The 24,084-nt window shown below is 40.9% G+C and overlaps 1 protein-coding gene across 1 annotated transcript in view; it reads right to left on the reverse strand.

Moving 5' to 3' along the window:
• Positions 1-2,479: 2,479 nt before the first annotated feature.
• EPS8L2 (EPS8 signaling adaptor L2) overlaps positions 2,480-24,084 on the reverse strand; it is an 87,111-nt gene continuing 65,506 nt past the window's right edge. Inside the window, exons 9-21 of the mRNA XM_081202816.1 lie at positions 22,781-22,860; positions 21,851-21,977; positions 21,214-21,302; positions 18,566-18,640; positions 17,469-17,617; positions 16,633-16,759; positions 14,705-14,814; positions 12,122-12,233; positions 10,747-10,863; positions 9,814-9,928; positions 8,291-8,474; positions 7,312-7,444; positions 2,480-5,968 (exon numbers count right to left, since the gene is read on the reverse strand). Of these exons, the coding sequence (XP_081058942.1) occupies positions 5,897-5,968; positions 7,312-7,444; positions 8,291-8,474; positions 9,814-9,928; positions 10,747-10,863; positions 12,122-12,233; positions 14,705-14,814; positions 16,633-16,759; positions 17,469-17,617; positions 18,566-18,640; positions 21,214-21,302; positions 21,851-21,977; positions 22,781-22,860 (1,490 nt within the window). The 3' untranslated portion in view covers positions 2,480-5,896. The remainder of the gene's footprint in view (positions 5,969-7,311; positions 7,445-8,290; positions 8,475-9,813; positions 9,929-10,746; positions 10,864-12,121; positions 12,234-14,704; positions 14,815-16,632; positions 16,760-17,468; positions 17,618-18,565; positions 18,641-21,213; positions 21,303-21,850; positions 21,978-22,780; positions 22,861-24,084) is intronic.

Consider the following 24,084-nt stretch of genomic DNA (forward strand, 5'->3'; position numbering starts at 1 on the left):
TTTATTGATCTCTTGCAACAGGGTGCTCCCCTCACACCCAGGAAAGGAGGAGGACCCAGAAAAATGGTGTGCAAGGCCTTATACAGACTTTTGAAATTGCCACCCTGTAGATCAAGACCACCCCCAGAAACATCATACATACATCACAGAAGGGGTGTAACCTAAGACCACCTCCCAGATACATCCCACCTACATCACAGAAATTTAAATGTTGTTTTTCTCTTGTCCTTGTTTATCTCCTGCCTGGCAGGTTACTTGATTGGATTTCCTGGGTAGCCTGGCCAGTCTTTTGTAATGATAAATACTTAGTTCCTGGGCCAGGTCACAGGCTCACACCCTATTCAAACACAGACAGGATTTGTGAAGGAAAAGACAATGGGGAAGCTTTTCCATTTTGACCTTGCAGAGAAAAGATTTGGTCAGTTTAGGAATCAAAATGGTTCCAGGTTGGCCTTCCTGTGCTGATCTATGTATGTGCTTGGTTGGCACACCCACGAACACCACCATATATCCAAGACCACAAAATTCCTATTACACTCTTTCAAAAACACACTCAGTAGACGAACTACCTAGGCCCTGAGCTGTGCGTGTGTGTGAACTAGACGTTAAACTCACGTTTGAACGCAGACCGTGTACTCTGTACTCAAGGGCCTGCAAGGGAGTAGTTTTGTGCTTTAAATGAATGGCTTGGATTTGCCTTTCATCACTGGAATCAATGTCCCTGATTATTATGGTGCTTTCTCCCTCCCACTGACTTTACCCCTCCTGCCTAAGTACAAGGAACTGGTAGTTCTTGAAAGGACGTGTCGTGTAAAGAACTACAAATCTCTGTAGGCTCGTTCTGGCATTTGCCTAAACATGCAGGCACTGAAAGTGAAAAATAAGTGGCAAGCTTTGCCACTAACATCCTTGTGTACAACACACACACACACACACACACACACACACACACACACACACACACAGAGTGTCTACTCAAATTGCCTTGAATGCAAATAGACTTCTCTGCACAATCTACGACTTCCCTGCAGACTTCCTTGTGCAACACAAGGTGAAGGCTGAGAACTGAGAAGGGGTAGAATGAGCGTGCTGGAGATAGGGCTTGCTTGTGCGCCCCACCCATCTACACTTTTTGAGTGTTCACCTGAACACACCATTGACCTGCGAGACTGCATGTCTTAGTTTTACTGCACAAGCATCCAACCGCTTCAGTTCTGCAATTCACTGTACATAATATTGCTTGAGGTCTTGCCTGCTTGCATTAGAACTTCTCTACCCCCAAGAAGCCACTAGATCAGAAGCAAGCAAACTACAGTAGCATTGAAACTGGTTAACTGCAGTAAGTTCTTATAGGCAATAGTGTACCTCACCAGATGATCACCTGATAAAGTCAGCTGTTGTGTACAGATGATCTGATGAAATAAGTGGTGGCTTACAAGAGCCCATGGAATAAGAAATGAGCTTGCTTGAGCTGTCCTGTAACTACATGTGTAAAATCTACACCAGCTACAGTGTACATTCCCTTTCAACTTTCTTGTTTACATTAACCTGGCACAAATGTGCAGGGAAAGCTCAAAGCTGCATTTTGTACAGTGTTCTGGATTACCCAATCTTGTGCTTCTGGTTTGTGCAATACATGAATAGCAAATGGCCATTTACTCAGGAAAATCCACTAAGTTAAACAAAAATACAAAAACCATTGCCAATGTCCCATTGGCAATATCTCAATGAAATGTTTACAGTATTTAGTCCCAGCCCAGAAGCACCTTCTTAGTAAGCTGTTGCCCCCATTTATAAGCAGCACTCTCAGAAACTCAGTAATGCAGGTGCCTCCTAGACAACTAAGACAATTAGACACCAAGACTAATGGCTAATTCCATTCAAGTGGGAAACATGCACATGGATTAGCTTATAAATATAGTTAAAGCTATGGTTTTCCCAGTAGTGATGTATGGAAGTGAGAGCTGGACCATAAAGAAGGCTGATCGCTGAAAAATTGATGCTTTTGAATTATGGTGCTGGAGGAGACTCTTGAGAGTCCCATGGACTGCAATAGATCAAACCTATCCATTCTTAAGGAAATCAGCCCTGAGTGCTCACTGGAAGGACAGATTGTGAAGCTGAGGCTCCAATACTTTGGCCACCTCATGAGAAGAGAAGACTCCCTGGAAAAGACCCTGATGTTGGGAAAGATGAAGGCCACAAGGAGAAGGGGATGACAGAGGATGAGATGGTTGGATAGTGTTCTCGAAGCTACCAGCATGAGTTTGACCAAACTGCAGGAGGCAGTGGAAGACAGGAGTGCCTGGCGTGCTCTGGTCCATGGGGTCACGAAGAGTCGGACATGACTAAACGACTAAACAACAACAACTAAACATTTTTGTAGGTTCAAATATTGTGCAGCATTAATCTAGCAACTGGAATAAAGGGTGCAATTTTAAACTACAAATTTGACACATGTTTAGAAATAAACACAAACCATGGGTAAATTGTCTTTTAATTTTTCAGCCATCTTGCCACCCCCGTTTACAGTACATACATACAGTTCAGCATCATTAATCAAGTCATGTTTTGTTGAACAAATACGTCTAATCCCGCAAAGATAAAGGTATTTTCCATTAGATATGCAGCAAATACTCCCAGTTAACATGGTTTATCAAATGCAGTCACCAAGTCAATGGTTGGTCCACTGACTTGTCTGAGATAGGACTATTCTATGGCTGTATGTGTGGCCACAGTAGTGTTACCAAATGGGTCTACCAGCAGTATACCCAATAATATGTTCACCACAGATTTAACAGAATTAGAATGTCCACTTTTATTAATGTTAGCCATTGTTAACACACATCAAAATATTAGAGCAGAGCAATTTATTAATTTTTTATATTTGTATCTCACCCTTCAGGGAGCTCAGACGTGGTTTTGTTTTACTTTGCTAGACTTTCATTACTGCCACTCTCTATAACAAGCATTTTGCTTGCTTGATCAGCTCTGTAAGTCTGTTAAACAAAAATAAGTGCATATTCTGCTAAGGATATACTTGCCATCTTCCATACATAATATAAACTTTATACTAGCTCTGATTTTTAACATGTTTAATTATCTATGCGCAGCTACCATTAAAATATATAATGTGAACATAATTTTCATCTAGTTATACCTTCATGAGTTTTTGTTCTTAGGAACCTTGACTACATTTTATGTACAGATAATCTAAATCCACTGTGGCTAATGTACAAATAATAGTAATAGATGAAGGAACATAAAGCAGTTATGTGTGTATTTCATAAAGGCTTGGTCCTGCAAAATTCTCCAGGCATGCAAAGGAATCAAGCTTCTTTAATGACAGTATAATGGGGCTGTTCATACCATGTACAGGCTACATGTTGCAAGTCATTGTAGAAATCAGCTATAGGTTAAATACATTTGCATTTTCAGACTTCAAAAGTCTAATTAAGAGAGCATGTAGCAGTCATTTTTGTTCATACAAGTTTGTCAGGCTTCTATTTCCAGATGTACTACTAGACGTTAAAGCTTAAATAAAGTTTTATTGACCACCACCATCACCAGCTATTGTTACAGATTGTGGTCGCATGTTAACTGCATGCTTTACAATGCTGGGGTAAGTAGTTTCCCAGCAAGTGTGGGAGAAAGGTATAGTCAGTCATCCCCTATAATATGTACAGAACAAGACAAAGCATCTGAGAGCCACTGCTGCTGTGGGGTTTGGCTTATATCTAATTGTCCAAAGGTGATAATTGGCTATAAAAGGGAGCAGTGTGGCATCTGCATCTTAGCATGATGAACTGACTGCAAACTCTATTACTATCAAACTGCAGCATGAAACTAAGAATTATAAAAATATAATTTGGAGTGCCTTTATATTGTCTTAGGGGTTCCAGGCAGGTACAGCATGTACTGCATGAACTTTCTCACCCTTTTCTTCTTCATCATATGGACTGAAAACTTTTTATTTAATGGAAGTTGCAATTCATTACAATTTTCTCTAGACATGAATGGGTAGTATTCAGCTAAATGCACAAGTGGAATGATGTTGCATGGCAGGACTTCCCATCTCCCTTGCAGCCCTAACCCTTCGTGCCATCCCCCAATCTGCTCTGGAAGGTTGGGGGAAACCCAGAGCAGATTTAGGGGGTGCATGGGAAGGGAGAGGAGGGAAAGTACCACTGTGCAAGTGGAAGTTGTTCTGCTCACGGAAAGCGCTGCTAAGTGCTACATTGAATACAACCCAATTTGTCTAATAGGCCATATAATCTGTAAATTGGATAGCTGGATGCTTTGAGGATGGTGAATGCACATCGGGTTGAAATTAAATCTCATATTTTCAATCGTCTTTTGATTGGTTATGATCAACTGGGTAATGCTGTAGCTCATAAGGACGAGTGCAAAGACTTTTTACCTATTAACTATTACACAATTAATAGGTTGCCACAAAGGAAATTTGACTATGCATCCATTTGCCATTCTTTTCAGCTCCACTTCTTTCTTGAAAACAATAGTCTTGTATAGTACAGGGAGAGAGAGAAAGTTGTCCCAACTCTTGTATTTAGTAACTAGCTATTATCATTCATCTACAAGTTGCAAAAGGTCATTCTTCACTGTAAAGCCTATTCTAGGCACTGCTTAGTAATGGGTGAAATAATGGGAAGCACAAAATGTAAAGATTCTAGGTTTCTTCTAATATCAATCAGTGAGAAAAGGCATATGATGAATATATATATGTATACAGTGCTAATGACCAATTCCAATGTGATCCACACTGCTGACATTCCTTTTTTCATGATAGTTTGAATATTTAATTACCTAAGCATCATGGATACTCCATCCCTTAAGGGTCACAATAGCACTGTGTGGGGTCTTGACTTTGCAAGAATGGAGGCATTCAGAGTTAGTCCCAAATATGATGATGGAGACTTGAAGGTATGAGGACTAGAGGGGTGGTGGGTGGGGAGGCAGGGACACCAATGCAACTGCTAGGCCAAAAGTTTATCAAAGGACTTCAGAATATGCATTTAGCTCATATTACAACTTTCCCTGGAGATACAGCAGTTAATGGTTATGACATTAAAACTGCCCTCAGATAAACCGTGGCTATGTTTGGTACATGATGGCTTCCTTGTACCCTGTTGATGCAGTGAATGCAGTTTAGAGCTAGGGAGGGAGAAAAGACGAGTTGGTTGCCAACTTCATTCTAGAAAAATCCAAAACCAACTTTAAATCACTTGCCTGCTAGTTGATCATCATCTTGTCTTGTGTTGGTTTTTTTTTAATATAACACATCACAACAGTGGACCCAGAAGTAATCTCTCCCCTCCCCTTCCCACTTTAGGCTAATCCAGGCTTTGTGTACAAAAACACAACTGAATGGTCAGCCGGCCTGTAGTTTTCAAAATACAGGGCCTCAGAACATCCTTATAGGCTTGTATCATTTCTGCCCCCAGCCCATTCTATGAGGCTTTTTGAAAATAGTGAAGGGCCACACAGGAAGCTGACTGCCATAGATCATTTTGAGGCCATTTTGCTTCAATCCAGCCTTTGCTCGGAATGTCAGTTCCTATCCTTACCATGCTCTGAACTTCACGCACATAACATTTATGTATAAAATATAGAGATATAAAAATAATACTTCATACAATACTAGAACCTCTCTCCCAATACATGCCACGTTAGTGAGGGAGCATGGCCTCACTAACAGTGCTTGAAGGAACAGTCAATCTAGATGGCAATTTACATTGCTTAGGTGCTGATTCCAGCAGTCTTTTTTTCCCATTTTTCTTTGTTTTGCTCTCTTTCCCTTTTTGTTTTTTGTTTTTGTTTTTTTGCAAGTGTGTGTGAACAGTGTTGGGGCAAGGGGGGGTGGATAAGAAGATAAAACTTAAATAGCAGAATCAATCCTTTCTTGGCGTCGTTTCATGATTTCTTGAAGCTCCGACTCCCCTCTGCTTTTCTGGAATAAAAGCAAAAGATAAAGAATGCAAACTTTTCAGTGACCTTTGAGTTACTATACAAATTTCTAATTTGAGTGACTTTGGTGAACGACGAAAGGAAGGAACAGAGGTGAAAGCTCACAGCTGTGACCTACAGAAACTATTGTGCCTTAAACACTGAAGTTGTGGGTTTTGTATCTGTTTCTCAATAAAAAAACTTGATAGATGTCACGGCAACATTTCTACACTTTGCCTAACTGTAAAACTCCTGCACAACCAGCCAATTCTCCACTACTTCCCCACTTATTTCATCACTATTTTAGGGTCCATTTTATGGTTGCCATTCCTCCAGCTTTGGTTGCTGATTGTCAAAGGAATAACTGCACAGATAAATTCACCGATACATTTTGAATAAAATCTCAGGAATGCTGCACACAAGCATATTCATCACTGATTGATGGTAGCATCAATAACTTTTATACTATATCATGTTAGCTCAACATACAGTTCCTTTCAGAGATGGGATATGCATCAATACATAGAGACTGCAATATATCACGAATCAGGATAGCTTATAGAACTAATGAAGATCACAACAGCTAAAGAAGACTAAGGCAAGTGTGGGCCTCCAGATGTTATGGGACTCCAACTCACATTATCCCAGATCACTGGCCATGGTGGCTGGGAGTGATGGGAGGTGGAGTCCAATAATATCCAAAGGACTACAGGTTCTCCACCCCTGACACAATGGGCAATTTTTAGGCCCTAAAATGTACCACGGGCATGAGAGCATGTTTACCCATGATATTCACTTATCTGTCAAACAGTCGAACATGTATATTTAAGTGGTGTCTAAAGTTTCAAATGCTGGCAACTAGTTTTTGAGTTACTGTTTTTTGAAACTACCATTGCATTTCAGTCACTTCTTTTCCCGAAATGTTTTTGGGTTGCTTGAAACTTGGCAACCCTGCACAGTCCAATGAAACATCACAGTAAAGCGCAGGCCGTGACAAGTAACCTAGTATTGTCAATGAAGTTTAAAAATGTTGGGGAACAAACTTCATCAGCTCCTTGGAAAATGTATCTTGCTCTGAAAATTCACATTCTGCTTTGAATGTGGAAAAATAATGAATGCCTGCTTCTGCCCTAAGCTTATTTACAATAGCAAATTGGTTGGAATTCTTGTACCAGAGAAACAGAGTCTGTTAGTCCAAGCACTACAACTTCTCCTTCTGTAGGAGGAACTAGCTTCAATAACAATATTCTTATTACCCACTTTTTACAGTCTTGATGCAGCCTTCAAATGTTTACCATCTTGAAGCCATCTTATATTTTTGTCCTAATAAATAATGTGCCATCTTACCTCTAGGAGAGACTTTTGGACTGTGATTTTACTATACACTCTGGCACCCTCTTCTCCACATACTTTTTTCAACTCTTCTTTGTTCAGAGAGAAAAGTTGTGCCCCTGTTAGTATGCCAAGATGGTCCACAGTTCTGGGAAAACATAAACAAGTAGCTTTATTCAAATTCTTACTAGGTTTGAGAGATTAAATAAAAAGACAGGAGGCCATCAATGACATCTTGTCCCTCAAAGTCCAATAGCTGCCAAGTGGGTTTCTGAATGCACAGGTAATTTGGTTATGTTTCATAACTTTGGCCTCCATTCTTAAGTTTCATTAAGCTCAAAGCTCATTTGAGAAGGTCCCTTAGCCAGCTTCTCAGTGCTCGAGGTGTAAGAAATTTGAGAAGAGGCTTAGCTCCCCGGCTATGGAACCTTCAGAGCACATGATGGTAAATACTTTTAGACCCCTTTCTTCAGCCCCTTTAGCAGTGTGGGTGCTGCCACCTCTGTATGCTATTCTAGGTAAATATAATGCTCCCATCTGTATGGTTCAACCTGATACTGTATTGACACCCCCATATAATGAACAGACTGTCCAAGTGCCCATTCATCACTTTCATGGCATATTAACTTCTGACTATTGCAAGATTAACTGTGGAGGTAACACAACCCATTCCCTTGCTACTAGAGTAAAACTGAGCACACACACTCCAGTGATCTGCAAACAAGTTTTACATTGTGTTCCTCTGAAATGTCCCTCCTCCAACCAGCTGGACTATTCCAGAAGAAAGAAGATAGAAGAAAGAAGCTCTCAAAACAACAGAGACCTGAGAAAACATGTGGTTTGGAGTGCAGGACTCCCTTCTGAATTTGTTCTCTCCCCGCACCCCTGCTGTGCAAGTAACTTAGTTATTAAGAAAACTTTTTATTCCACTGTCCCAAGTTAACCTCACATGATACAAGAGGAGAAGGAAAGAAGAGCAGAAAAAGGAACACACCCTTTGCTGAAAGAATTTGCTTCCAGCCATGCTTTGACCTCCTCAGCATTGGATTCAAAGGTCAGAGGCACATGAACCTGTTGAGTCTTCTCTACTTTAAAGTTTCTCTGGGGTGGTTGTACTTTGATATTGGTGATCTTTTTCAGCAGTTCATCATTGACCTCATCCATATGATGAATCAGTTCTAAAAACAGCACATAAATTTGGAGAGAAGGGGAGGGAGAGTACAAGGGTTGTCAAACTGATTAATGAACAATTCTTCAATGAACAATTATTTAATCATCTATCTCTGTCAATTAATTGGTTAAAATTTAAATGTATTTGCAAATTACCAAATCTTCATAGGCTTCTACATACTGAAGAATGAACAAGAACTTGGAATTTAACAAACAAAAGCAACCATTTGTTATTAGAAAGAAAGGCCAACTTCAATAGTTTCCTTACCATCTATTTTAACAAACACACCAGAACCAATATTGCTTCCAAAAATTACAAGTTCTCTCTCATCTGCATTGCTTAATTTTTTTTACCTCACTAATTAAAATCATCCCCCAGCCATTACTTCAGCTAAAGCTTTAGTTGGTTGGTCTGAAATTTGCAGTCCCACAAAGCACAAATGAAAACCAATTTGTTCAAATTGAAGCGTTACCCTTTTATATCAATTTAACCAGTTTAGGTAAATAGACGTGAGTATTCAGGTTAGGATAAGCAAGCAGTATTACTTCTGCATCTATCCTGTGGAGTTAAGTACACATGAAAAACAAATGCCTAATCTTTTCCCCACCCACATTTTTTCTGCTCCAAGTTCACCTCCAGGTGTTTGTATGGCTAAACGCACATGTTAAGCCCCACATGGAGAAAAGTAGCTAGGAGTCATGGTATGAATAGGGAGAGCAATATGCACCCTGCTCTCACACCTCTCCCACTCCAAATTCCTTCCCCTGAAAGTTCTTCTCTTTAAAAAAATGAATAGGGCTAAGGTTATTCTGTGAGTATTTGCATGTCATTTGCAGTTAGTCTACAGTTATGATGACTGATTTTAACGACTCCCACCAGAATTTATGTTTAAAGTGATGGCACACACTGAGCATTTTAACTGAGAGGAAAAGAACATCAAATATCCAGGGGCCATTTCTTATGTAACATTTTGATCTAAGGTTTTGACACTTATATGTGCACAATATGTTCTCTCAGATTAGTTAAAAAGATCATGATGTACAAATCACATGTGTTTCATTCCAGCAACTGGGCAAGGATCAAGGCTGCATTTATATAATGTAGGTTTTCAAATTGCCCTTTATACATATGTGTGATGCTATATGTGGTACTCCCCCCCCCCACCCCTTGTATTTTGGAAGTTGAAACCAAAGTACAAATTTTCACACATGAAGTGGTTTTTAGCTGAAGTGTTCAGACTAAAGATCAGGGTTTTTGGCCTTTATAATATCAGTTGCATACTATGTCAGAAAATATAAAACACAGCTTGTTCAGAGTGCTAGGCATTCCGACAATTGTATACTTACGTTCTTTGGCATCAGGAGAATTCCGGGCGAGCATTTCCCCAGCATAGCTGGCAGGTAACTTATGTGAGGGGCTGGATGGTCCAGTTCCCCTTGGACTCAAGTCTCCTTTGTATTTCTACAAATAAAAAAAATAAAAAGGTGTCTCATTAAGTGCAATGCTTTCCTTTTAAACACATTCCTACTGTCTTCCATTCCCAATTGCTGGGATGAAGATCTATAAGAACTGAACTATCACAGCACTGCCACTTCTCCTCCTCCTCCTCCTCCTCCTCCTCCTCCTCCTCCTCCTCCTCCTCCTCCTTCTTCTTCTTCTTCTTCTTCTTCTTCTTCTTCCTGCTGCTGCTGCTGCTGCTGCTGCTGCTGCTGCTGCTGCTGCTGCTGCTGCTGCTGCTGCTGCTGCTGCATGATCTATGGAGTCTCCACTTTCATTCTGTGTTGACCCCAGATATTCCTAATTGCCAGCTGATGAGCATCCTGGTAACTCCAACATACTAGACTGCTGTTGGGCACTTGGTATAGCTGACAGTGGAGATGGGCCTTTCGCTATTTATGCGAAGGCATTAGGTCCTTTACAGAGGACAGTCCTGTGAGAGGACAGTGGTCTATTTGAAAGGCTGCCAGCCCCAACTCTAAAGAACCATAAGAAGGTTGTACACAGGATTGCCATGAGGATGAAACTGGGGAAGAGAACTATATATGCCCCTCTGATCTCCCTATAATAAAAATAATCAAATGTATGGCTACATTGCAGGTTCATGTGGCATTCAAGACTGAACACATGCACAAATTTATTTATTCACATTCATTTATATTTAAGAAGAATTTATACCTAGGACAAACCTGTATTTTGTAGACACTATCAGAGTGAGTTGGTGATTATTTAAAGTAACTGCTTTAGAGTCTGAGTGCGATGAATCGATGGCTAAATCTCACCTGTTCAATTAGCCCATAATCCTCCAGTTTCACCAGATCCAAGATGTTAAATGGGACGTAACCAGCCTGCCCACTTCTATTTCGCAGCTTCCACCACTGTTTATTATCTTCCAACACCTGCAAATGTTAAAAAAATATTCATCAGCTGGGAAAAAGTAATTAATGGTTCAAGCACCACATTGGGCAAAAGATTCCTGCACTGCGGGGGGTTGGACTACTAGATGACCCTTGTGGTCCCTTCCAACTCTACAATTCTGTGTTTCTATGATGACTTTTATGTAACTCCTTTGCCATTTTTATTTCTTTCCTTTCACCAATATACTGAAAAGCATCAAACGTACTCTTCCTGTTCCTATCCTAAAGAACCTGTAAAGACTTTTGCTCCAAAATGCCTGTGTAGCCTATAGGAAGGTCTTGCTAATAAGGAACAGGTAAATTTACATCCACTTCTTCCCTCTGCTTTCTGGTCTCCATCTCCCAAACCACATTGCCTTCAGCTCACTGCTGATTCATCCCTATTAGTTCTTTAAAAATAGAGAATGTGGGCCGTATGAGCAGTCTCTCCAACACTTTAGTTTAACATAGTGTATTGTTGTGAATTCTGCACACACAGTGTATGCTCTCTCCTTCTGTAGACTTGGAAGGGACCCTGAAGGGTCATCTAGTCCAACCCCTTGCAATGCAGGAATCTCAACTAGATCATATATGACAAATGGCCACCCAACCTCTGCTTAAAAACCTCCAAGGAAGGAGAGTCCACCTCCTCTTGTTGGCGTCGGCTGCAGTGTAAAACAGCTCTTACTGCCAGAAAGTTCCTGCTGATGTTTAGTTGGAATCTTCTTTCTTGTAACAATATATTCTATATAGCATTATTGTCATGGAGGGCAGAAGGATTGGTGCATAGCAAGGGTGATCAACTGACCCTTTCCAATAATAATGTCTTGGGGCAAATCCACATCATAGATTTAAAATATATTTAATAAACAACTTTGTCAGTGGCTAAATTTCTTTTCCTGGCACTCAAGTGTCGGAAACGTATAACTGAATGCCTTGATGTGGGTTATCTGTGAGAGGTCTAGTACTGTGGCCCTACCTTATTTATGTACCCCTATGATGTTATAGTTTATAATTATTGTGTTTTATTTCTGACTATCGGTCGAATAAAGGATATTGATTGATTGATTGAAGTATATTTAATGCACATGACTTCCCTCAAAGAATCATGGGAACTGTAGTTTAAGGGTGCTGGAAATTGTAGCACTGTGAGGGGAATACTATGGTTCCCAGGATTCTTTGGGGAACTCATGTGCTTTAAACTTGTGTCGGGTGTGCTTTAAATCTATGGTGTGTTTCTGCACTTCTTCCATTCTTTTACCTCCAGAATTTCCTCCTTCAGCACTGAAAGTTCATTGGCATTTCGAGCAGTGAAATCATAGCGGATTTTGGCATATCTCTTTGACGGGGCCATACCCTGCGCCTCAAAATTCCTGCAATAAAGACATAATGGGATTATGATTGGCCTCCTCTACTTGTTGAAATAAAGGTACCCCTGCCCGTACGGGCCAGTCTTGCCAGACTCTAGGGTTGTGCGCCCATCTCACTCAAGAGGCCGGGGGCCAGCGCTGTCCGAAGACACTTCCGGGTCACGTGGCCAGCGTGACATCGCTGCTCTGGTGAACCAGAGCCGCACACGGAAACGCCGTTTACCTTCCCGCTTGTAAGCGGTCCCTATTTATCTACTTGCACCCGGGGGTGCTTTCGAACTGCTAGGTTGACAGGCGCTGGGACCGAACGACGGGAGCGCACCCCGCTGCAGGGATTCGAACCGCCGACCTTTCGATCGGCAAGCCCTAGGCGCTGAGGCTTTTACCCACAGCGCCACCTGCGTCCCCCTACTTGTTGAAATAAAAACCATCTAATCTAAAACAACATATTAAAATCAAAAGATATATCATTGAACTTTTCCATTTTAGTCTAGTATATAGATCACTTTCCCTAACAACAACACATGGTTCTATGAAACCATAGCAAACCATAATACTAAAACAAACAGTAAACAAAGTTGAATAAAAATATAACCCATAGGAATAAAATTCTAATTCAAATCACAATAGCTCTCTTAATTTATTTCATGCTAACCCAGGAATTTGGAAGGATATTGGCGCTGGAAAGTGTGTCATGCTTTTTTAAGACCACTTTGTACTAGCTAAAAGAGAGTGTACAATGGCAGAAGGGACTGCATCTTTTGTGATGGATGCGGATATACTTTCTCAGTCAGGACCATCTGTTCCTCTAGCATATACCTTCTTTTAGCACCTTAAAGATTCATTGTGCCATAAGCTTTAAATGCAGGTCTTTCATATGCCACTTTTGTGTGTGTGCTTCCTGGCAGAGACTAATATGGTGACTCTAGCATTTGTATGCCATATATTGGAGCCGGATCAGAGTCACTGAGACTTGAAAGTTCTTACCTGGCTGATATTTAAAAAACAACAACACAATACAGTATTATTTGAGGACAGGTTTACAGGCTGAGATAAAACACAAGTATTTTTTATCACTTACCACTTGCATAGTTTCAGAACACTTAATAATATTACTTTTCTCAAGCACCCATTACAGTCATACCTCGGGTTGAATGTGCTTCGGGTTGAGCGCATTCGAGTTGCACTCCGCGGCAACCCGGAAGTAATGGAGCGCATTACTTCAGGGGTTTCGCCGCTTGCGCATGTGCAGACACTCAAAATGACGTCACACACATGTGGGGAAGCGGCAAAACATGACCTGTGCATGCGCAGACGCACCATCACGGCTTACGTTGCGTTCAGGATGTGAAAGGGGCTCCGGAACGGATCCCGTTCGCATCCCGAGGTACCACTGTATTCCCTTCTATTAATCAAAAGCTTTCTTAGGCTTATATCAACATCTTTCATGGGAAACATACCTCATTATTCTACTACTTTTTATTAGTATTACTGGTTTGAATGTAAGAATTTTCCTGCATAGCCACTAAAGATCCCTCTAATACATTCACTTTTAAAAACCCTCCTCAAAGCTTTTATCAGATTGTAATGTGGTTCATTGGTAATGTGATAAACAGTCATACCTTGGTTTTCGAACAGCTTAGTTCTCGAACGTTTTGGCTCCTGAACGCCACAAACCTGGAAGTGACTGTTCTGGTTTGTGAACTATTTTTGGAAGCTGAATGTCCGACGGGACTTCCACAGCTTCTGATTGGCTGCAGGAGCTTCCTGAAGCTAATCAGAAGCCACACTTTGGTTTTCAAATTTTTTGGAAGTCGAACGGACTTCCAGAATGGATTCCGTTTGACTTCCAAGGTACGACTGTATACACTTTGCATTAATATCTGAGCTTGCTATGAGAATTCTTCTTGTGTTCTTCGTTCAGTCTTGCTGTTTTGGGACAATGTTTGGCATTCCCACCAATAAACCCTCACAAAACCTCATAACTGGTTAAAGTATGAAGTCATCTTTGTGCACCAGAACTTGGAATCAAGACACAGGGAGCCCTAACATACCAGACAGGAAGGGAGGTAGTAATCTTTTCCAGCAGTTCTCAGAAAAGAAGCTAGGAATAAGCAGGAGAATGTGAGCTATATTTACATTGTGTGAAGCATGCCAGTAACATAGTGAGTCATTGGAAGGAATAGTTGGGACTAGTAGAATGGAAACCTTAAGGATAATTTCTGCCCTCCACAACCAGGTAGTTAGGCCTACACTACAGGGAGATACATGGGTGTCACTGACTTGCATTTCCACAGTAACATATAGCTGAAGAAAAGTGTGAGCTAGCATCATTGTGTTAGCATTTACTCATTCTCCAGATGCAGCTGTCAGTAAAGAGGACAGACATCTAAATGAAGTTCATTGACCAATGGTGGTTGGTGGACATACATTGGAAACACCTGGTCTATTCTATTCTATATGCTAGAAATTACCTGTTCACATGTTGAGTAACATGTTGAGCAAAAGCATCCACTGCTGGACTTTGATCAGATGTCTGGACAGGCTTTATGTTCCGGCTGGAATATCCATTAGGTGATGACAGCTTAGATAAAATGGAAGAAATATTATTGCCAAACTGAGATACAGCATGTCAACAGTCTCAGCATTCAAAGTCATGAAAGTGAAATGTAGCTGTATAACTCATGCCTCTTTCTTGAAGAAGGAGCCAGATCTGGGTAGCTTTCCGCTGACTAGAAAGCAGCTGTTTGAGCCTCTCAAAGTGCAAATAAGACAACACTAATAATTCACCTGCCAGGCAGTGCTCACTCTATTTCTTGCATTAGAAGACAGAAGATCAAATGACAGCAAGGTGGGTGTGGTGGTTGGCACACAGGAGTCAATGCAACAGTACAAAGGGTAACAAGTGTTTCACTTCTGGGGCAGGGTTTGGTATCAGCAATGAATGCCTCCTGTTCTTCCAATGAACATCTATTTGACCTTTGAAACCTGTGTTTCTGTGTCTTTCCAGTTAGCTGTGTAATATTACTTTTTTTTTAACCCACTGTGTTTGCTTCTCACATGAATATAGTGCAGAATTTCATAAACACCACTGGGCAAAGTGCTGCTAGTGACACAATCCAGAACACAAATCTGTGTAACATTTTGGTTATGCAAATTTATATGTATAGTGACTCAGAGAAATTAAAGCAGAGGATAGCTGGCATCTCGCCAGCATTGCACTTCGTAGTGTCCCCAGCTGTCCTATAAGCAAAGTTGTGTTTGGTTTTTTTAAAGGGGTTTAAATGCAAAATTGTGGAAAGTGGCAGGAGATAGGAGGCCTGCAGTAAAATTTCCTAACAGCACCCCTGGCATTAGGTGCCACTTCCCTGAAGCTGATGAACTCAAATGTGAATTCTCACACAGTAAGTTTAAAAGCAATTTAGGAATCTTTCTTATACTAGATCAGCTTATTTGTCTCCTGAGGCTCATTATTGTCTACTCCAACTTGCAGCAACTATCCAGGATCTGAGAAAGAAGTCTTTCCAGTTACCTGTTTCCTGATACCATGAGATACCAGGGATTGAACATGGGGTAATTTCAGCATGCAAAACTACCACTAAGCAATGGCATCATGATCATCATCATTTCCCACCCAATAAATTTCCTAAGCTAAAATACTGTACACAGCTGCTGGACTTCTGATTCAAATTAATTGCAAGAGGTGATAATCTGGGGGTTCTTCAGTTCCTGGCATATTAATTTGTAGCCTCCATTAGGTCTGATTCTTTGCTCAAATATTTGATTTTTATACAGGTGCAATTTGACCGATATTGCTACAATACATTCTATCATTGAAAAGGAGGAAACAAAACTGAAACGATGGCCTCAGTTGAGCCATATGCATGCTTGCTTCTGATAGTGGGCTGCTGCAAAATGCCATCCAGCAATCAGGGCTGCAGACATGCAGTGCTAGCCAGATGATTAGTGACAGGCCCTTTCATGAGGTTACAGGAAGAGCACTGGAGGTACAATTAATCCAACTCTACTCCTTCCCTTCCATTAAGGGTAATAATCTCACTGGTCTGGAGGATTTCTTTCAGCATCACACAGAACATCCATTTGTGCATTTCCCATTTGCAGGTAGAGATATGCATATGGAAAGCTGCTTCTGCATATGTGTGTTGCCAGCTAGATTGTGTTGGGTTACTCTAGTTTAAACAGCTCTCAGTGTGTCTTTGATCATCTATTCATGCGAGGAACAATAGGAATACCAAAAAGAAGTAGGCATTTCATTGGAATAATTTTTCCTTTATTAGCCATACATCTGCCTACTTGTATGCTTGCAGAGTATTCAGCCCACTAAATGAGTAAGATGAAAGAAGAGAAATTAGGAGGGGGTGGAGTTAAGCCTGAGTCTCACCTCATCTTGCAGGTGGCCAATATCTATTTCCCAAGGGGCTCCACGGAGTATTTCTAGAGGTGGCTCCCATCCGTTGCGGAACTTTGGAATATAGCTTGGGATGTTGGCTTCTCTTGGCCACTCAGCTCTTGGAAACACATTGAGAAGAAGTTTATATGCTGCAAGAACCTTATGGCCCACTCTACTATTCTAGGCTACAGTTGTCATTATAAAAGTCCAACACGTATTTTAGAAGTCAGCAGACTGATGCTTTTTGGTCACTAATTGACTTAAGTGGCCAAATAACACTGGAGACAGAGTGTTTCCCCCCTGTAGAGTTGAATATAGATTGAAAGGCAAATTGCTGCCCATGGTGTAGACACCCATCCCACTTTGGGTTTTGGTAAGCTGGTTTTACAGGTTTTTCAATGGTTAAAAACTCTTGGGGTGGAAAAAGGATTGTGTAGTGTACACACAAGAGAAGCAAATCAAGCATTGCTACAAAACCAGTTTTCAGTCTCTTAACACCTACTGTTGGACTCTAATCTAAAGCCTTGTTTTGTTTTATTTTTGTTTTGCTTCCAATACCTTTAGAAACAATACCTTTAGAAACATTGATAGGTTTCTAAAGAGGTGTGTATGTGTGTTGTTTGTGTCAGAGAAAAATCTAGTTTCAGAACCCCTTCATAAAGTTTTAAGCCAATACTGCAAGTTGAGATATTCTGCCCCATTTTCTAAAGAAATGCACATTATTGACCCACTTAATGTTTCTGTTAATGTGATCTCTCAAGGGGCTCTCCCCTTTACCAGCTTCAGCCAACTTTATATTCTCTTCTGGTTCTCTCCTTGAAACTAACCTTGACCTTGTCCAAGTCTCCCCCAAGGACTCCCACAGCGTCATCTCCTTTGGTGTCAGATGCCCTTTCAGGAAATCTGTGGCGTCTCTAGAAAGAAGTGGGCTGACAACAGACCTTGCAACTTCAGGACCTCCACAGCTATTGACTATCTGGATAACATACGAGAAATCACATAAGAGGATTTTCAAAGGTGTTTCAAGATGTTTGAAAGAAAACCAGACCCCAACTCTCTACTGAAAATATTATACTGGGTGGCTAATGGAAAGCCTAAAAAGCAAAATGGATAGTCAAATTCAAGCAGTTCAGTGGGCTATTTCCAAAATAATACTATTGTGTATTCTCAGGATAGCTCCTGAATTGAATATTCACTGTAATCCCACATTTTAGCTGCAAGCACACTTGACAAAGTTAACATGGAGCAGGTTTTCACTTTAATCTTCATTATATAAACAAGGTGTTGCACATTAGCACTTATAAGCACAACATGGGTTATGCCAGACACACCACAGAGCCATTCCAATAGGTTTTATGCAGCTGTTGGGTGATGAATAGGAGGTAATGTACTCTCTACATTCTTTAATGCCAATTCTGCTTGTTGAGTTCTCACAACATGATTACCCCTTTTAGTAGCATTTGTAACAGAAAATAGACCTCCATCACCCACCAATATAGCTACCCTGAGCAAGCTGGCATAGGGTTGTGACATTCAGAGCCTGTAAAGATTACTATAAGAGTTCCTGCTCAGCAAAGGATTTCATCAAGTGAAGATTTTTCCCATCCCAGCAATGGTAGAAACTGAACTAAGAGCCTCATTCTTTTGTCATGAGTTTCTGGCCATCTTTTGACTCACTTCAATCCTCCAGTGTAATCCTTTGGAACAAATCAGAGGTCATTGTCCAATGAAAGTTTATAGTTATAAAAATGTTACATATACCTAAAAACATGTTTAACATTTGTTAATTTATAGGTGATTTCTGAATGGAACCTCAGTAATAAGATGTACCCTTAAATGGGTTATTACTCTCTATGCCAGGCGATTATTATGGTAGCAATGAATAAGGAAGAATGTTGAAATTATATAGTAAAGACAATTATACCAATTCCAATGGTCCAAACAGGAAATGCACTAATTCTGAAGCACTTGGATTCTGGATATGTTTTCTCAGTTTGGCCTAAAAAAGGGGGAAAATGAAATCAGGTTTAAACTAAATTTGATTTGCTGATTCTAAGGGTGCTTCCACACTATTGCTATTTTCAAGTAGGATTCAACCACACTTTGGAAAATTCAGTTTGTGCAATTATAGTTGATTGGGAGGTCTTGTGCGACAAGCTCACTCCTCCAAAATATCAGACTTTTTGCAATAAGGAAAGTGATAGGAAAATGCACTGGAGAGTGTGAGGGAACACATCATTTGGTGCAATGTCATCAAACCTCTCCACAAATGAAAATGGATGCTCATTAAATAGCCAATGTTGTCTAATCTGCCGGTAAACAAATCAGGATGTATTCTTAATAAACAAGTTGTCTGAAAGGCCCTAAGATACAGAGATATCACTGTTTTCTTAAATTTTCATAGTCAGAAATGAAATCAAAAAAGCAGAAATATTTAGCTGTAATTCCAAACCTTGAAGTAAGGTTTAGCTGGCATGGGAGTCAAGCTTTGTCATAATTGGAGAGTTTATGTGTTAGTCCTCTGCTATTTATTTAGGTGTTAAGCTATATTTTATGGCAGAAAAACACTCAGGGTAAATTCACAGAAATAACATAAAAATAATTCACACACACACACTCTAATAAAACTAAAACAGCTGCATCAATCCATTCCTACCCAGACAATGAATCCACAGAAAACTAAAGAGTAGTCATTTATTAACTCTTGCCTAACAACCTCCCAACTTCTCCAGGCTGTGTTGGTCACTGGCTAAGATGGTGTTGTTGTTTTTTTAAAAAAAGACTACACAAATTCATGAAGGAGGAGGATAGACTTATCAACAGCTCTTAGACATGATCAGGCATAGGCAAACTCAGGCCTCCAGATGTTTTGGGACTACAACTCACATCATCCCTGACCACTGGTCCTGTTAGCTAGGGATGATGGGAGTTGTAGTCCCTAAACATCTGGAGGGCGGAGTTTGCCTATGCCTGGCCATGATAGTTAAATGGAACCTTCATTTCTAGAGGAAAGATATCTTTGAGTGACAGATGCTGCAAATGATCAACAGGGGTGACCATCACCTCATGGCCCCAATCTGTGAGCTTCCAGAGCCATCTGTATGGTTGCTGTTGGAAACAGCATTGGAATAATAGTCCCTGATCCAATCTGGCAGGGCATGTTCTTATGTTCTATCATCGTAACTGGAAAAAAGGGGACACTTCCTGAGCATTCCAAGCCCAGTAAGTTATCCGGCATATTTGAACAGACAGTGCTACATTGAGGTTTAAAAGCAGAAATTGGAAACCTCGGCTTTCCAAATGCTGCTGGACCACAACGCTCATTACCCCTGACCATTGGCCATGCTGAATGGGGCTGATGGAAGTTGCAGTCCAATAACACCTGGAAGGTCACAGGTTTGCCCCTGTCACTGCAACCCTGGCCTAAGGCATTCCTGATATTATTCATATTACACTAGCAACCAACACACATGGTACTGTATAGACTATAGAGTAACACCAGCAAAAAAATCCAGGTCCTTGAACCAAGAGTCTTCCAATCTAAATATTAGTTTGGATTTCAAAGTTTAACTTGTACAGAGCTTGTTTCAGTGACGGAGTGTGGTCTTAATGTTACCACACAAATTGCAGGTCACTGGTGCACCCAAAACCTCAAATATTTGTATTTAAAATGGGTTGCGTTGGAAAGAGAAACAATGAAAGGGATTTAGGAGGATGTCAAATGCAGCCAGCAGCAGTTCAGATGAATGCCCCTTTTATTTACATTGCTGGGAATTTGCTGTAGTGGCAAACAACACCTTTCTTTGTTGAAGTGGAAACAGTGGCTCCTCAATACATGACAGTATTCTGCTTTACTTCTATCTTGCCTGTTAATTATTTCTACTGTGACTGATATAGGGGCAACTGTGCATGTGAAAATATATGGGCGGTTCAGAAACTGTTCATGGTTAGGGTTGCCACATTTCAAAAAGTAAAATTGAGCTTTTTAAAGGAAGACTCCAAAATGGTTGAGCTGCTCCCCCCTGGCCCCCGGAAGCCATTTTTACACCCGAAAACCAGGGCATGCCAGGAATTTTCCTGATGTATGGCAAGCCTATTCATGGCACTGGTGCTTCTTCCACTCAGCTACATGGGGATTAGCAGAAGATATTTATTATATGACACACAGATTATGGCTTGTTAAGGGCTTGCACAGACAATCAAGCAATGCGTGCCCCAACAGCATTCTCCTCCATAGTGTGATACTGGCAGAAGTTAATAGTGGGCCACGTGTTGTTCAGATTTGTTATGGCCTTTGGCTAAACAGTACATTTTTGATGGACTGGACTAGTCAGAAGGCAGGGAGGAAGCGTGGCTTTGGTGCAGGAGGAAAATTGTACTTCCTTCTGCTTTCTCATCTTTCTTTATCTCAAGCAAAGCTAAGTACACAGCCTTGATATTGTCCTGATAAGGAGAAACCATGTTCTTTGGATGTAAAATCATAATCCTTCCTTGGTATAAGATGATGGCATGTAGTATAACCATTGCCTGTCTAGTGTAGAGACAAATTATATTGTGCCTTTTGGTTCTTACCAGGAGATTTAGTGCCAACTTTGTTTTCTGGAAGCAGTCAACGAATTCAGCCTCATTTGGGGGTTTCGCCCTCAGGGTCAGAACCCCCTCTTTAAAGCAAAACAACAACAACAGTGAATACAAAGAAACAAAGGAGAGGAAGTTAAAACCATGTGGTTTTTAGAAAAGATAACATTAGCTAGGAGTTGCTGGGAGACTCCTATGCCTTTCACAGAACCACAGTTCCCAGAGCAAGTTAACAGTTAACCCCTCTTCTCAGGAAATTCTGGGAATTGTAGTTCTGTGAAGGGAATGGGAGTCTACCAGCAGCTCTCGGCACTCTTAATAGTGGGGTAGGAGAACTGAAAATAATGCCAATATATTTCACATTTGGCAACCAATGCACCGCTTAATTTCAGACAGAACATGGGTGGATTAAGCTAAAAAAGCCCGGGACACAAATTTTCACAGTCCACTAAGTGGCTATGGTGGCTCATTTACCAAAAGTAATGCATTTAGCATTAACTCTGCAAGTGTATACTTGATTCTTTTTTAATATATATTTATGTGTGTGTGTATCCTTGATTCTGACCAACTAAGTCTCCTAGACCAAGGTTCCCCACCCCTGCCCTGAAGCTGGCAGTCTGGCCCTTTATACCTGCTGGACCTTTCTTCTTGTTCTTCTTTCCCTTCTTCCTTTGGTTCAGCTGTTTGAATGCTTCTGCAGCTTTCTGAAGCTTGGCAACAAACAGCTCAATATCATCTAGAGTGCAGTTTAGGATTTGCTGCAAAGAGAGAAATGAAAAACAATAAAAATGGAAAGAGAGCCAGAGCCTTGTGCATGCCTCTCTCCTTGTCCCTTCTGTCCCTCGCCACTGAAGACCAAACCAGACGGGATGCTATTTCTGTGAATGCAGATAATGTGCACAGGGAGTGTGAGTGTGTGTGTGTTGTTGTTGTTTTAGTCGTTTAGTCGTGTCCGACTCTTCGTGACCCCATGGACCAGAGCACGCCAGGCACTCCTGTCTTCCACTGCCTCCCGCAGTTTGGTCAAACTCATGCTGGTAGCTTCAAGAACACTATCCAACCATCTCGTCCTCTGTCGTCCCCTTCTCCTTGTGCCCTCCACCTTTCCCAACATCAGGGTCTTTTCCAGGGAGTCTTCTCTTCTCATGAGGTGGCCAAAACACACTCCTGTAGGTGTGTGTGTGCACGTGTATAAAGAGCACCTGTGGGGGTGGTCTGAGCAGCCTCAGAACTAATGTGGTTCGGGGAGTTTAATTCTCTCATTTCCTGCCATTGGCACCACTGGAAGATTCCCTTGAAATGAAAATATCAGGTTCAAATAAGCATTTTTTTGTTGGGACCCTGACAACAAGAGAGAACATCAAGCTTTTACTTCCCACCCTCATGTTCCTTAGGCTGCTCTGCTCTGTATTTACATTACAAAACTGAACATGACTTGTGTTCACAGAATTAACATTGTATTTGGTTTCGTCCTTAGAAAATGCATCTCCACCCTGTTCATCCCCTTTTCTCATCCTCCCACATAAGTTTTTTGTGATTTTTTTTTAAAGTCGCAGCTAACCGTTTCTTTTTCAATCTTCTGTGCTAAAATTGCCCGGGACTCTTCATAGTCCTGAGAACTGGAGCTTCGTCGATCATATTCTGTCAAACACACAAAAAATTAGTTATCAAAAAGGAGAGGTCAAAAGTGGAGAGAAATTCAAAACACCTGGTTTCTAAAATTGACTTCTACCAAGATAACCTGCAAAGCATCATTTGATATGGATAATCATTAATATTATTGGTAACATATGGTAGGTTATGACTGTTTATAAAGGGAAGCAGAGGGAATTATTGTGGAGAGAAAATTGCTAATTAAATATCTCAGGAGGATAAGGCACGATATGCCAGTATTGTAAACCTTGCTGATTTATTTTGTTGACTTGGACACATAAGAGCAACCATACGTTAAGAGTCAAACAATTCATTTAGTGGGATCTGGCAAAGCTCCATCTATTCTATTGATACAGGACTCAGTTTTGCAAAATGAGGTGCAAAGGCCTCACTGCCAAGAACCTGTCTGTTAAAAGCTGCAGTGAGATTGTTCTTGTGCACAGTTCCCGCAAGCAGCTCATGTATATTTTTTTTCAGCCACATGAGAACATAAAAATAAGAGCCCTCTTGGATCAGACCAAAGACCCATCTAGTCTAATATTCTGTTGCCACTGTGGCCAACCAAATGCCCATGGGAAACTTATAAGCGTAAACTGAGTGCAACAGGACTCTCCCAACCCATGATTTCCAGAGGCATGCTATCTCCAACACTCGAAGCTGTACAGAGACACCATGGCTAGCAGCCTTTGATAGGCGTATTCTCCATTAAACCTTTATACTTTAGGGGGATTGCTGCAATCTCATAATCATTTTGGTTATCCCTTTTCTGATTTTTTTCTGGCCTGATCTACAATATCTTGCTTACACCCCAGAATTCTTGGGAATGATGCACACATCATTCTAAGTAGGGATTTGTAAAAAGGCATTATGATATTGGCAATTCTTTTCTCCCCTATTTATCCCCAAAAGGGAGTACACCTTTTTAAAGCAGCCACACACTGGGCTGACTTTTTCATTGGAATACCCACCAAAAACTCAGTATCCCTTCTCTGGGCAGTCCCAGTGTGCTGAGACCCCAGGAGTGTATATTTGCCCCAATGTGAATCACTTTATGCCCCCTTATCACATTGAAACACATTTTCCATTTTAATGCCCATTCATATAGTTTGGAAAGACCCTTTCAGAGCTTTTTTGCTATCTCTTCCTTTTTCTTTTAACCATCCTACAGTAAATAACTTGGTGCCAACAGCAAACCTGACCACTTCAATTCAC

Source organism: Podarcis bocagei, assembly GCF_964188305.1.
Source record: "Podarcis bocagei genome assembly, chromosome: 1".
NCBI lineage: Eukaryota > Metazoa > Chordata > Lepidosauria > Squamata > Lacertidae > Podarcis > Podarcis bocagei.